The sequence below is a fragment of the Conger conger genome, chromosome 6 (assembly GCF_963514075.1).
Source record: "Conger conger chromosome 6, fConCon1.1, whole genome shotgun sequence".
In the NCBI taxonomy this organism is placed as follows: Eukaryota; Metazoa; Chordata; class Actinopteri; order Anguilliformes; family Congridae; genus Conger; species Conger conger.
Genome location: NC_083765.1, coordinates 11,735,286 through 11,749,908, shown reverse-complemented (window position 1 = coordinate 11,749,908; position 14,623 = coordinate 11,735,286). Strand labels below are relative to the sequence as shown.

General features: G+C 42.9%; 1 protein-coding gene across 4 annotated transcripts; it reads left to right on the top strand.

The window, feature by feature from the left end:
* The first annotated feature begins 772 nt into the window (after positions 1 to 772).
* On the top strand, positions 773 to 14,397 carry LOC133131692 (PHD and RING finger domain-containing protein 1-like). Of its 4 annotated transcripts, XM_061247100.1 has the most exons (17): positions 773 to 851; positions 2,118 to 2,234; positions 2,529 to 2,633; positions 3,177 to 3,373; positions 3,512 to 3,595; positions 3,876 to 4,006; positions 4,205 to 4,296; positions 4,453 to 4,634; positions 5,222 to 5,315; positions 5,708 to 5,847; positions 6,160 to 6,329; positions 6,904 to 7,017; positions 7,377 to 7,531; positions 7,644 to 10,973; positions 11,343 to 11,401; positions 12,269 to 12,397; positions 12,749 to 14,397. In XM_061247100.1, exons 2-17 carry the CDS (start codon positions 2,225 to 2,227, stop codon positions 12,878 to 12,880), a joined length of 5,124 nt encoding a protein of 1,707 aa, XP_061103084.1. In that variant the 5' UTR covers positions 773 to 851; positions 2,118 to 2,224; the 3' UTR covers positions 12,881 to 14,397. The 4 variants fall into 4 exon arrangements, with proteins under 4 accessions (XP_061103084.1, XP_061103085.1, XP_061103083.1 ...); XM_061247101.1 differs by lacking the exon at positions 773 to 851 and having other exon boundaries at positions 1,302 to 2,234; positions 3,180 to 3,373; XM_061247099.1 differs by lacking the exon at positions 773 to 851 and having other exon boundaries at positions 1,302 to 2,234.
* The last annotated feature ends 226 nt before the right edge of the window (positions 14,398 to 14,623 follow it).

The following is a 14,623-nucleotide window of genomic DNA, read 5'->3' as shown; positions in this document are numbered from 1 at the left end:
TTGGACCTTTAATGGCTCTCAAAAGTCTTCATGACTACCGAGTTCATGGCAACAGGTTTGTATTCATAAAGCACCCTTTGGTCACAAATAGGCCAGTTGTGTCATGGTAATACATGCTGTGCATATTTTACTAATTTCAGTTATTGGAAGCTACAAGTTTGTGCCATAGATCAATATTGGTGTTTCATGCAGCATTTTAGTTGAAAAACTGCTGTTTTTAAGGTAAAGCATGTCTGACAGTGTGCATGTCTGATATGTTGTTACTTTGTACTTAATAGGTGTTTCAGAGGTTTTTGTGGAAAATTGTGTTTTTCTCAGTGTGTTGTACATGGCGATGCAGTTGGATGATAGTTGTAATTTGTCCATTTAAATGGACATGTATTTCTATATTTCGATTGGAGCAATGCAATTATCACAATTAAATTTGTCTAACTTGGTTAACTTGTAACGTGTTCCACAAACAGCAAGCGCATTCACCAATAAACGCATGCGCACACGCACGCAGTTGAAATTAATGGGAAGACTTCAGGTCGATCTGGGAGTCAGTTCAGCAATACCTTTTTATTTTTTATGAAAACATTTAAATATGTGCTATTACGTTTTTACTGAACTATCTACTATCTACTACATATCAGGTTAATACAGTAATAAAGTATTGTGCATGAATTTAACTCCAATTTTTTTGTAATGTAACTACACTATATAACCTACTATATCTTTAAGAGGCTGACTGTGACGTGAGCACGTTCGGCCATTTCCATTGCAAACTGCAGCCGGCAGTGTCACTCAATCAACTATATTTTAGACTCCAAAATAATTTAGTTTCACAGCCTATATTGCTACCACTAAGGGTAGGTGTAGCCTAAAGTACATTTTGCACTTCTGGAACGTGTAAATTATGAACTCATTCTTAACAGTGGAAGAATATACAAGCATATTTTTTTGTTGTGTATGTTACATTTTGTCGGACTTAACTGGCGAGCTTGGCTGTAGCGCGGGTTTAAATAGGTTAAAGAAGCATGGGTTTTGGTACCGTTATTTCATAAAAGTTGGAGGAAGTTACGATTTACATTGCGGCTGTTGTTAAATGCTTGGTTTGTCCGTCACCAATATTATGGTTTTTTTTTTAATAACACAGTGCTATGTCAGATTTATTAACAAGTGTTTAAAGCCGCTGCGAATAAAAGTTTTATTGTAACATTTAGACAACTAGAGTAAAAACGCGCAGAACAACACACACACACACACACACACACACACACACACGAACAGTCCAACATCCAGCAAAACGATAGTTTAGCCTTAAACTTTGTATAGCCCAAAGCACGTTTGTCGTCTTAGAGTTAATATATTGTGCAACCCTTAACCCGTGATTTGATTGGTATAACTGTAAACTTGGTATACTATGTAAGGTATTCCCTATTTGCGTAGGCTAAATCTGAACTAACCAACCATCCGACATACCGTTGTCCCACACAGTGTTTTAATTTTGAATTGTCTGTTCTCCTGACATTATTTAACTGCGAAACGGTGAGTGTTAGGTTATATTGTTATATCGTATAGCGTTTCTTTGCTATGATAATGAAACAGGTGATAATTGGGTGGCTTGCAGTAATAATTATTTTTGCAATTCATTAAAAAATATATATTTTATATAACTGCATTCGTATATACATTTAATACATTCAAAAGCGTTTAAACATGCAAAGAAAAACACAAAACAAACTGGTTAAAAATATAAGTGCCCCAGCTATGTTGAACGCAGGCTTAACTACTTTGCCGACCAATAGACAGCTATTACAGCTGTAACGCAGTTGTGTAAGAATTCTCAGTGGAAGAAACCCTAACTAGTGGGTATTTGTAAATCCGCTGGGTTCATGGTGGTATCGTGACATCTTCGCAGGAAATGCATGAATTTCAAATTACATTTGCCGTAAAAATGAATTCAGAATATATAATCATATTAAGCATCCAATATGTCCGGAGTTTGTGTATTTGTGTTTTATTGTAGGTAGCCTACTGTTACAGTATGTGTGTTTGTGTGCATTTGGCCTGTATAGTATCTGGTATTATGTCATTTTGTTTGTGTAACCTATGTAGAATTTCTATTTTTCTAGTTTTGTTAACTGTCTAATACTGAGCTATGAATGAGGAGGAAAACCAAGAATAGCTAGTGAACAGAAACATTTCTCAAGAGAAAGGCCAGCAGAAGTTGTCCCTCCTCATGGATGAAGGTGAGAAACTTTAAAGTTTGGGGAGAACATTACATTCTGAGTAATTTCGGAGTAATTGGAATTTTTGCCTCATTTCAAAATGTCATTAATTGAATCTGTTGACCGCTGGTCAAGAACACCAAAAGCAGTGGGAAAGCAAAGGAAAGGCTATTGTAACTATTTAATGCAATGTTTGTATAGTGCATGTTTAGACTTGTTTGTATTTGAAACATAAGGCCCCATTAGCAAGAGAGCGCTGTAGTGTTGTGGCTGTTTATTTAGGTGATAACATGCCGTTTATTTTCCTTCATTCAGAGGACAGTGTGGAAGAGGGAAGCAGCGACTCAGAGGAAAGTGTGGGTAGTAGGGAAGAGGTCGAGGCAGAGGAGGATAGAGATGAAGATGAAGATGGCAGCGATGGTACGATCAGAGACAGCTATGGAGATGCCCCCATTTATAGATTTCCATGAATCTTTGACTTAATTAAGAACAGTGGGTGGCGTATTGCCGAAGTGCAACATCAGTTTGCATGTCTGCCACTCAATAATGCTCATACGTACAGTAAACTCTGATAACCTTGGTCACCATCTAATTCCCATCTGCCTACCATCGGTTTGGGTTCTTCATATTTATTGTATTTATTTTCCTTATTTCTTTCTTCTCCCTCTACAGTTTTCTTTCTATCTGTATTCTAAATCTACTAAATGTATGCGTAGATATTTGATCTATTTGGACTTCATCCTTGTGTAAGATTGATCATCCTTCATCCTTCATCCTCTGTCTGTTTCCAGGTCTGTCTGTCTGTCTGTCATTCAGTCAAATTTGTCTGTTTGGCCTGTATGTTTACATTGGGTGAAAGAAGGAGTGTATGGAATGGTTAAGACTGTCTTACTTGCCTTTGTAAAAGAAAAAGAACATTTAAAACAATTTGCATGTTTCATGTCTGGCTTCACGTGTGCCTAGAAGCGGAGGATGGTGCTATGGAGGCAATAGAAGGTGTTGCAGCCAGAGTCCCTGCACTGCTGCAGGACCTGACATCAGACGATGATGATGCAGAGAAGTGCCCCATCTGCCTGCACTCCTTCCAGGAGCAGCCAGTGGCCACTCCCATGGGCTGCCAGCACCACTTCTGTCTGGACTGCATCCTGGAGTGGTCCAAGGTGGGCACACCTCTCCAGTCTGCCTCAAGTCATAACATGAAGGAACAAGAAACAAGAAATTATTTTCTTGCTTCCTGAATTTAGGACTGTTTATCTCTGAATAAGAGTGGCTCTCCCAATATCCATCTCTCTCCCCAGAACGTGAACTCCTGTCCTGTTGATCGCATTGCCTTCAGTGGCATCCACGTGAGGAAGTGTTATGGGGGAAAAGTCCAAAAAACGGTAGGTCACACACTCAGCCTTTTCGACTTAATGTAATTGAATGTTTTGGTTTGACATTTGCCTCATTACATTTCTCAGGTATCTGCAGAATTCACCCCCAGAGTGAAAGAATTTATGTCTTTGAATTAACTCGTGAATTGAAAAATGTAAAACAATTTAGTGACTGTATTGCACCATTTATAGAGTGCTATGTAGAGAGTGCCATTTAGTTGTGTGGAGAGGGTGTTTGTGTTTTTTTTTTTTTGTGGATTTGCATTGCACTGTGTCATTGTGTCTGCAGATCCCAGTGCAGGAACCAGTGAAAATGGTGGAGGAGGAAGTCAATGTGGATTTTGAGCAGACCAGCTGTGAAGTGTGCGGTCGAAGTGACCGGGAAGACTGCCTGCTGCTGTGTGATGGGTGTGATGCAGGGTGAGGAAAAATGCATTCATTCTGTACTACAGAGATCTGGAATCGGATGCCATTATCAGTAATGAATGAGGCAGTGTGCCACTAGATCTAACATTTCTATCCTGGATGTTCAGTGATACTGAACCTTCAGTCATGGCCTCTGCATATCATGACTTTCTGTAATGATATACTGAAGCCCTACTCTGTATGTTGTGACAGGTACCACATAGAGTGCTTGACCCCTCCACTGGACGCAGTGCCGGTAGAGGAATGGTTCTGCCCAGAGTGTACTAGTAATAACCCGCACACAGGTAATGACAGTGGGCATTGCACTGGACAGTGCCATTTACAGCGATATGGTTAAACACTGCTGCCTTTGCATGCACTCAGTTTGGTCTCCTGCGCTCATACTGTGGTCTCACGAGCCCGTATCGTGATCGCACGTGCTCATACGGTCCGTCTCCCAGACTCTGCGGAGGAGGCGAGTGAAGACGAGGTGGCAGCCCTCCTGATGGACGCCGCTCCCACCACCAGCCGCCTCCGAACCTCCGCGGCCGGCCGGACACGCAGCATCGCCCGAACGCGCCAGAGCGAGAGGGTGCGAGCCACTGTGAACAGGAACCGCATCACACAGGCGCGTGCTATCCAGGTTTGCACCGCAAGTGCTTTAATTACGTCGTCTGTCATTTCCAGTCTGTTCACGTGCATGGGTTGGTCACTTCTCAGTTTGTTAGCCATTCAGAGCTGTGGTTCGGGACCTAAAGATTACGTGTCAAACCAGGGTGTGGTTCTTATTGCTTCAGGTATCCTGTTATATTACATGTGAATGTCTGTACCTGCAAAGAAAATATGCACTCAGTGAGTACTTTATTAGATATCTATTAGACTTACATTTTAGACTTATTGGTCTTCTGTTGCTGTATATACTTAGAGGTCTGATGTGTTTGTGACCCTGTCTGGAACCAACAATCATTCCACAGTCAAAGTGACAAAGTCTCTTGGCCATGTCTGCATGCTTGTATGCATTAGGTGCTGCCACATGATTGGCTGATTAAATATTTGCACTAACAAGCTGGTGTACAGGTCTTCCTGTAAGTGATCACTGAGTGTATATATGTTTTCATTCTTAAAAATGTTTTGAGAAAAATCTGTAAGGACAGAGATATGGGTTTATTTGCAAAATGGCTTTAATAAGTATCACAGATATCCTTATACAGATTTGGCTTTCTTCATCAGCATGTACCCAGGTATTTAATTCAGTCAACCTGGCTGGATGAGACGATCAGTGCCGTGCTGAACTCCTCTGCATGTGCACGCAGAGGACGGACAGGTAAAACAACACTGTGCGGGAATTCACATACACCTGAACAATCACCTGCTCCATGAAATATTCATTATTTTATGATGAAACTATGTATTGTGTGATCGCTTATTTTTTGTGTGAATACACGATGAAACAAATGGTTTTAGCATACAGTATGATATAAATTGTTCTGTCACTGCTGTATATTGTGTATAATGGATTCTGTTATTTGACTTCAGCATGAAATATGATTGTGACCAAATAATTAAATGTCAATCTTTTGTGAACTGTGCATTAGCTTCCAGGTTAATGTCTGCAATGTGAAAGTTTCTTTATGACTTTATGATCTCAGCTTGATCTCTGTGTTGGCTTGCTGTGACGAGTGTGCCCCATGTTATGAATTTTTACCTTTGGGTCAGGTGAAAAACATAGGAAAACTCAGAGGAAGAAGACAAGTACAGAAACCTCTTCCTCTTCCAGCAGTAAGAACAGAACTGCAGGAAAGGACACAAAGCTCCATAGAGGACACCTCAAGACCAAGAAACCTGGACAGAAACAGGTGAGGGGAATCGCCGTCAGTGAAATAAGTCAGCGGGAAACTTTTTTCTGGATGGATGAATTGCATTGAGTATTAAGTATTAAGTATTAAGGCTCATCCACACCAATAACTACAATGCCAACTATAACCGTAACGATGTGAGCATCCACAGTGCTGAACGATACCCTGCTGAAAAAAACAGCTAAAAATATCCCAACAATATTGTTTGTCACTGTCACTGACGATTTTCTAAATTACATATTTATGATATGTGCTCCAAACATTCATACTGACCAGACAGTGATGAGAAACATCATGCTTTGCTTCCCCCAGGTGGGGAAGAAAGACCCCCCCGCCCCTCATTCTCGCATCACCAAGAGCTTGACAACGGGGAAGCTGAAGCAGAGCCCCCCCACTAGACCCGTGGGAGGCCATCCCAAAATCAGACCTGCCTCCCTCTCCATATTTGAGGATCCCATGGATTTGGACCCCTTTGATGACGAGTACGTCACAGATTGCGCAGTAAATAGCATAGGTCCCAAAACATGTCTGTTTTCACTGGAGGTATATGCCATTAAAAGCATTTTTCCGGTCATTTCACATGATGACGTATTATGTTTTGTGCTGGTTGTTGAGTGGCTGTGAACTGCAGTCATAGTGGAATGCGGAGTGTAGTGAATGAGTGTGGGGGTTTGTAGTGTAGCCTGTAGCAGCCTGTAGCGTAGTGGTTAAGGTAAATGACTGGGAGACACAAGGTCGGTGGTTCTAATCCCAGTGTAGCCACAATAACATCCGCACAGCTGTTGGGCCCTTGAGCAAGGCCCTTAACCCTGCATTGCTCCAGGGGAGCATTGTCTCCTGCTTAGTCTAATCAACTGTACGTCACTCTGGATAAGAGCGTCTGCCAAATGCCAATAATGTAATGTAATGTAGCGTGTTTCAGGTGCGGGTTTTGAGTGTGGGTTCTGGGTGTGTCAGTACTGCGTTGGGTGTGGAGGTGTGGAGTTGTGCCCAGTGGTGATCGGATGTGGGTGTGAATTAAGCTCAGAGGTGAGACAGTACTGTGGTGTTTTAAAGGAGCAGTGAAGGGGAGTCTCTCCCCCTGATGGACACGAGTAGGCGGGGCCTGTCCCACTCTGCCCTGCGGTCTCACCAGCCTGTGGCCCGGCCAATTCAGCATGGTCTCCCCAGGTACACTCTCTCTCTCTCTCTCTCTCTCTCTCTCTCACACTCACTCACTCATACATGTACAGTCAGGTCCAGAATTATTGACACCCTTGACAAATATTATTTACAAAAATACTATACTGTTAACTAAAAAAATATCCCATGGGATTGATTTTGGTGGTGTTACGGGGCTCATGGTGGTTGTTTTAGAGACGTGGTACTCATTGATGACATTCAGGGACCTGACATTTTATGGGACTGGCTGTGGTGACATTAGGGACATTGCAGAGCTGATTATGTTGATGTTAGAGGTGTTATGGGACTGATTGTGGTGGCATTAGGATTCTCATGGTGTTCTGGGACTGACTGTGGTGGTGTTACAGGCACAGCATCAGCACGTCTGAGGGAGACACGATGGAGGATTCAGCTCCAGTACCTGACCTACTTGGCAGCATCCTGTCTGGCCAGAGCCTGCTTTTGATGGACAGCTCTTCCATGGTCATCAACAGAGATGGTTCTCTCAAGCTAGGAAAGCCAGGTAGGTTTCCTGAGACTGCTTTATTTTTTGGAAGTTTTTTGATTATCAGAGATGTATTTACATAATGCTTGGCAGATGCAATTTGGTCATATGTCCCTGGTTTACATTCTAGCCTCTGCATCGTCATCAAAGTCCAGTATTTCCAGCCAAGCCAATACTTCTGAGTTGGAGGCTGAGGTCCACGCAGGGATGGCCAGTGGATCTGGGTTGAACGGAGATGCAGAGCCATCCCAATCTCTCCCACACATACCATCCTCATCGCCCAGCTTTCCCGGCTCACCTCTAGCTAAGCCTACGTCTCCTCTCACACCTCCCATCATGCCACAAAACACAAATGTCTGCACACCAAACCTTGCACCTGAAAGTGCCCCTAATGTCTGCGTGCCCCACCCTGTGAATCCTGTTGGCTTGAGCCAGAGCAGTTGGAGCGAAACCAGCCCCAACAGGCCTTCCCTCCCTCTGATGCACTCAAATGGCACGTCTGATTGGTCCTCCAGGCGAAAAGGCGTGGATACAGGGATGGGAACACTTAAAAAGGACCCTCTCAAACCCTTGTGGCTGGATGTGTCCCAGCTGCCGCGGATACCAAAGATCAGAAAAAGAGCAGACAGCAGGACTGGCCTGCAGGGGGCAACCTGGGATGAGCAGGGGGAGGCAGAGGCCAACTGGAAACAGAAGCAAAGTAGAGCAGGCACCTCCTGCACCTCCTCCTCATCCTCTTCCTGGAATTTCACATTGAAGCCAAGCTCCTCTTCTATAGCAAGCTTCTGCAGTAGTGACCCCAGGCAAACCAAATGCCCTACCAGCCCTAAGGGGCATGTTACCTCCCTGGGGACTGCTGAGAATCGGCTATCAGAGAAGCAAAGATCGAATATACATGACCCCTTCCACCCCATGAGTTCTCAGTTACTTGGCTCAGATGGTGTCCCAGAGCGTGACGCTCTGGACCAGCATGCAAAGGGTGTGATGCCAAATAAAAAAGCGGTGGAGCCATACAGATCTGAAACAAGTTATTCCACAAAGGAGAGAAATAAATACTTAGGATACAGTGAGACTATAAAGATGGAAAGATTATGCAATCAGAATTTGCCCCAAGAAGGGGCGCCTACTTTTTGTAGCAGCAGAGCAGGTGTATCAAATGCAGACACTGAAAAATGCGGATCTGAGAAAGTGCTGTCATCGCAGAAACAAGACTCCATCTTGCACAGTGAGAAGAATAAATCAGAAACCAAGGCTCAGCACTCCATGTCATCTTCATGTTCAGCTGCAAGGGGGAAAGCCAATCTAGACCTGAGGGGCGAGCTGAAGCACTGCCACCCTAGGACTGGCGAACCGGATGACAACCATAGTGACACCGAGACCAAGAGGAAGAGCAGGGAGAGGTCCGGGTCATGTTCCCACTCCAAGGAGAGGAAGAGCAGGGAGAGGACCAGGTCCTTTTCCCATTCCAAAGAGAGAAAGAGCAGGGAGAGGACTGGGTCTTGTTTGCACTCCAAAAAAGAGAGGAAAAGAGTGCGATCCTCTTCAGAGAGCTCACTGTCTGAGTCTACTGAGGAACCTAGGAGGAGAAAGAGATGCTCACTGTCACGTTCCCCACACAGATGGCCCCACTCTAGAAGTGGTGACCCACCCAGAAGTGGGATACACAGTAAAATAGATCATGAATTGCACAACAGGAAAGGCAATGAGAGCCAGGGCTTCTCCCAACCACAGTTCAGGTCCACATCTAAATGTAGAGACAGTAGGAAAGACCGGATGTGCTCACAGACCTCATGTAGTTCAAAGGACAGGTCCAGGTCAAAAGATGGGAAGAAGGCAAGGTCCAGATCTCTGTCAAGAGAAAGGAAAAATGAAAAAGACACATCACATAGCTCTCACTCAAAAGGCTATCGGATAACAAACTCTTTGGCATCTCCTGCAGACATGGAAAACAAGCATAGGCCTGTTTCTCTCAAATATCGAAAGGATCTCACAGACCACAAAGAAAAGCAACAGAGGAGACACCTTTCTCCCAAAGACGTGAGCGAAACCGAAAAATTAAAAAATGCTCCTCTTGGTCGAGTTAAGGAGGAGAGCTCTGCTTTTGTGTTTCACAGCAAGAAAGGGCAAAGTAGGGAGGAGATCAAAGAAAAAGAAAAAAAGGGGAAAAGAGAAATAAAACTAGATTCAGAGAAAATGGCTGACACTGAGCTGATCTGGGTACAGTCACATATAAAGTCTTCCTGCCTGTCTCAGATGCCCTCTTCTGTGGACACTGATCCTAAATCTTCTATTCTGCCCATAGGAAAAAAGGAGCACTTCTGCAAGGTGACAGATATTTCAGGTAGTGTTTCAGCTCAGAGAGGGTTTGTGGCAAAGCAGGGGAAAGATATGAAAGAATGCCTACTAGTTACCGACCTGGAGAAACAGCCAATGGAGATATCTGCAGAGTACATTGAACATTTCTGTTCGGACTTCACCCTCAATAGCCTGCGTGTCAGAAGGCCTGATAAGGCAGAAGTAACTGGGACTGCATGTGACACAGGCAGAGCTGTGATTGCAGGTGCCATGGAGGCTGCTCTGCCTACGGACACCCCTGTGACTGTAGGTGCCATAGAGGCTGCCATAACTACAGAAACCCCCACAACTGTAAGTGACATGGAGGCTACCATGACTACAGACACCCCTGTGACTGTAGGTAACATGAAGGCTGCCATGGCTACAGACACCCCTGAGACTGTAGGTGACATGGAGGCTGCTATGCCTACAGACACCCCTGTGACTATAGGTAACATGGAGGCTGCCATGGCTACAGACACCCCTGTGACTGTAGGTAACATGGAGGCTGCCATGGCTACAGACACCCCTGTGACTGTAGGTAACATGGAGGCTGCCATGGCTACAGATACCCCTGTGACTGCAGGTAACATGGAGGCTCCCATGGCTACAGACACCCCTGTGACTGTAAGTGACATGGAGGTTGCTATGCCTACAGGCCCTCCTGTGACTGTAAGTGACCCTATGATTACAGACACATCTGAGGCCATTGGTGACCCAGAGAACACTTTGACTACAGACACACCTGAGACTATTGGTAACACAGAGAACACTATAATAACAGACACACCTGAGACTATTGGTGACACAGAGAACACTATCAGAGTCAGAGAGAACTGTATAATTACAAACACACCTGAGACTATTTGTGACGCAGTGAATACTGTGATTACAGACACACCTGAGCCTGTAGATGACACAGAGAACACTTTGACGACAGACACACCTAAGACTGTAGATGCTGTGGGAGATGCTAAGATTATGGGCAGGCCTATAGTCAAGCAGGAGGGCCAGCAAGCACTCAAACCTGCTGTGATCATGGCCTTCAGTACCACCTCTAGACGCCCTGTGAAGAGGGTAACCTGGAGTCTGCAGGAATTGGATGCACCTCCTCTACAACCAACAAGTAAGTGGGGCTGATGTCTTGGACTTCAAAATATACTCATTTTCTGGAATGAGCATGGAATAATTTGAGCTGGGATTAGTGTCCCATTGAGCTATACTTCAGGGTCATTGCCAGAATTGTATTGAGTTTCTATTACATTATGTACAGTTGTCTGAAATACAGTCTAAAACGAATATGCATTTCATGAACCTGTTGTTTCTGGAGTTTAGGCAGTTCTTCAGAGATCTATTGCTGGAGTGGTACTAGCATAAAGCCAATTGAATACTATTCTGTCTTTACTTGCCTAAAATGTATCTGCTGAGTGTGCTGAATTTATCACTGTGATGATGGGCGATGTGTCATAATCATACTGATGTTTTAATCTTGCAGTACTTCCTCCTAATACCCTGAGACATAGTGGCAAGGATGCTAGCCCCTCCCAGTTACAGGTAAACCATCTCCAGCTCTGGCAACATTTTGATCCCATGAGAGCCATAGACAGAATCTTCGGTTTGCTCAGTGTAAGGCCATTTATACACCAGCCTGATGGTATGAATGGGATGGTAGAATTACTCCTTTCTGGGTCCTGGGGGTGTAGTTCCAGTTCATGCAGCAACAGACACAAAGTAGTCTGAGCTGACTTAAGTGAATCTGTATAGAATAGATTCCTGGTAGCATTGATTTCAGTTGCTTTCAATTTCCGGGACCACCTACTGTACATACTGTGCTAGAGGTGACATCAAGGTAGTAGTAGTAGTAGTTGTAGTAGTTAGTAGTAGTTATTCATTTTGGTCCTTATCAACAATTTTTACAGAATGAATGCACATATAAATAATGAATAACAATGTTGACCGAAAAGGTGTAGGTTGAAGCTTTAGCTTATTACACCTACCCTTTTTACATGTTCGTATATTCAACCCTTTCACTACTACGTTTAGTCTATACAAAAACAAAATGTAATAGAAACTAAAAAAACTAAAAGTAGTAGTATGAAATGCTTAAACACACAGAAGAAGGATTTTTAAATATAGCTGTAATAGACACCCATTTATTAAAAAGTTTATGTCTGGAATTGACCTACTCTGACATTTGCTTTGGCTCATTTTTGAGTTGATGCTTTATTGTTTTCCTTTATCATTTGGTACGGAGTTCTGGAAGTAGTATAATGTTTACTCCGGATCTCTGATGCCTTGGGAGTCACACCCTTAGTCTAATCTCTATTGATGTATTCCTGCAGAGCATTCTGGGAGGGGTGTTCTTGTGTGCAACTGCACCAGAGGTTCTGTACATTCTGCTCGCTCTGTGCTTATTAACAGGCCATAGAGAAACGGCACCTGCGAGAGAGAGCCATTGAGGAGGTAAAACTGGCCATCAGACCATTTTTTCAGAAGAAAGAAATTACAAAGGATGAGTACAAAGAAATCTGGGGCAAAGCTGTCCAGAAGGTAAGTGTGAAGGAAGTAAATTAGCTCTGCTCATTATTAACTCTGCTAAAGTTAAAGTGGCAAAGGGGGGAGCCAGTCACGTTTCGTATCTAAAATGGTCAGATAATATTTACACAATATTTATGAGCATTCAGTTACAACTTTTCAGATTAGTATTTTAAGTATGAATGAATGAATGGTCTTCAAATGAATTGTTTGAGATAAATCTAATCTTGTCCTACTTGTCTTGCCAAGTTGATCGATACCCAATCCTCTGATTGAGCAACATGATAAAGTGGAGGGATAATTGTAATTTCCTTGCATATGATGTGGAATTATTAATCATTTTATGTGTTTCTTCACGTGTCCCAGATTTGCTGCAGCAAAAGTGGGGAGATCAGCCCGGAGAGAGTTGCCAATTTGGTGAAGGCTTACGTGGAAAAATACAAGTTTCTCAGAAAACAGCAGGACAGGCAGAGCCAACAGGTGGAGGAGAGCCTGTGATACAAAAGGGTGGAGTTAAGAGGTGGTGTGGGACCTTGGCCATGTCCGAAACAGGCTGCTAACTACTGTGTCCTGAACATATGTACTGTCTACTAAACATACTGCCTGCTTATATTAGGATGCAATGTGCTCCCAAATTCAGACTTGAGTGCACTGGATGAGAAAGTTAAGTATGCAACATTTTCTCTCAATGTTGTGTACTTATAATTTGGTGTTCCGGAAAACAAAGAAAATAAAAAATAAAATTTACGAGGTCCCACAGACAGGATGGATGGAGCCATCTTTGGATCCAATCACAGTCCAACAGATCATGGAGGAAGAGGCGAGGGCTTTTTATTACAAGGGCGGATGCCCCTTTGATATACAAGAAAAGCAGAACCAAGAGGGGGACCCTGTCATATATATGAGGGGGGAGCCAAGAAGGAACTGAAACACTGAAGAGAAGGCGGAGCTGGAAAATCAAAGGGGTGGAAGAGGGGGTGGAGCCAAAATGGTGAGGGGTCTGTGGTGCACTGAAGACCCTATACTCATTCACAGGAAGCAGCTGTTCATGGCCTCCCTGTGTATTTACATATTGCATGCTATTTTCATCATGGGTATAGAAATAATAAGTTCTCGCATTTAAGACACAGTTACCCAGGGATGACTTTGTCTTGGATTACTTGGAGGACGATAATAAAATACTGCATTTACTTATGTAAAACTGGGGGAAAATACATGTGTTCAAATGCTGAGGCAGTGTCCTATACCTTACAGGTAGTTGTTATTTTCTCATCACGCTCCATGCCTAGCATAGAGCCTTTTCTGTAAATTATGAAGAAATGCAGCATTCATACTGATTTATTTTCTCATAAACAGCTTTTGAAGATTATTCTGAAAAGCAATATTTTTAAATGGTATGTTCCTAATAATTATGAAACTACTGTATACGGTGTGCTTGCCTTTTTTGCCTTTCTCTGAACATAATTCTGTTTCAAACAATGAGAAACAGAGACAGCAGTTGGCTGTTAGTCTAAGGGGTTTCCTTCTTTTCTTAAAGACAGTATCTGTTCTTTAAAAAAATGATGTATTCCAATATTAGACGTGCCTCATCACTAACCAGGTATGGTATGGCTATGATGTTCTCAACAAAACTGAACAATTTTTTTATTTAAATATTTATTATAGACTCGTGTAAATACAACATAGTCCACTGTGCATTAACTGTAAATGTACATACAGGTTAAATGGTTACCAAGCAACTGTTTCTCTTTGCATCTGAGATACTGAGTGGTGTGTACAGGCAATCCTGGTCCAACCAGTTACATCTCAGACACACAATGATGGATTAGTATTTTTTGAGCCATTTGAAATGCATGCCATTCAGTTAACTAAAATGAATGCCACAGAGAATGTGTAGTGCATGTAACATTTAGGGCTCTTCCATTTCTTTCAATTCTATGCTGTTTTTCAGGAAGCATGTGTTAAAGATACTTTTCACCTGGAATGCAATAACTATTGTGCAAAATACATTTTTATGAAGCAGTATTTCTCTGATTCATTCTGCCACTATTATTGTGCTGTCTGTGATAGGAAACAGGCCAGGAATACACCTTAACACTGTTATTATTTTAATGGTATTCTGCTGCCTGGTTTAACTACAGTCTAAAGAAATGACATCATATTTTATAAATATACTCTATATTAGATGCATTTCATAACATAAGAAATGTGAATCTGCCTGTCTCTTTCTCTTCTGCAGCT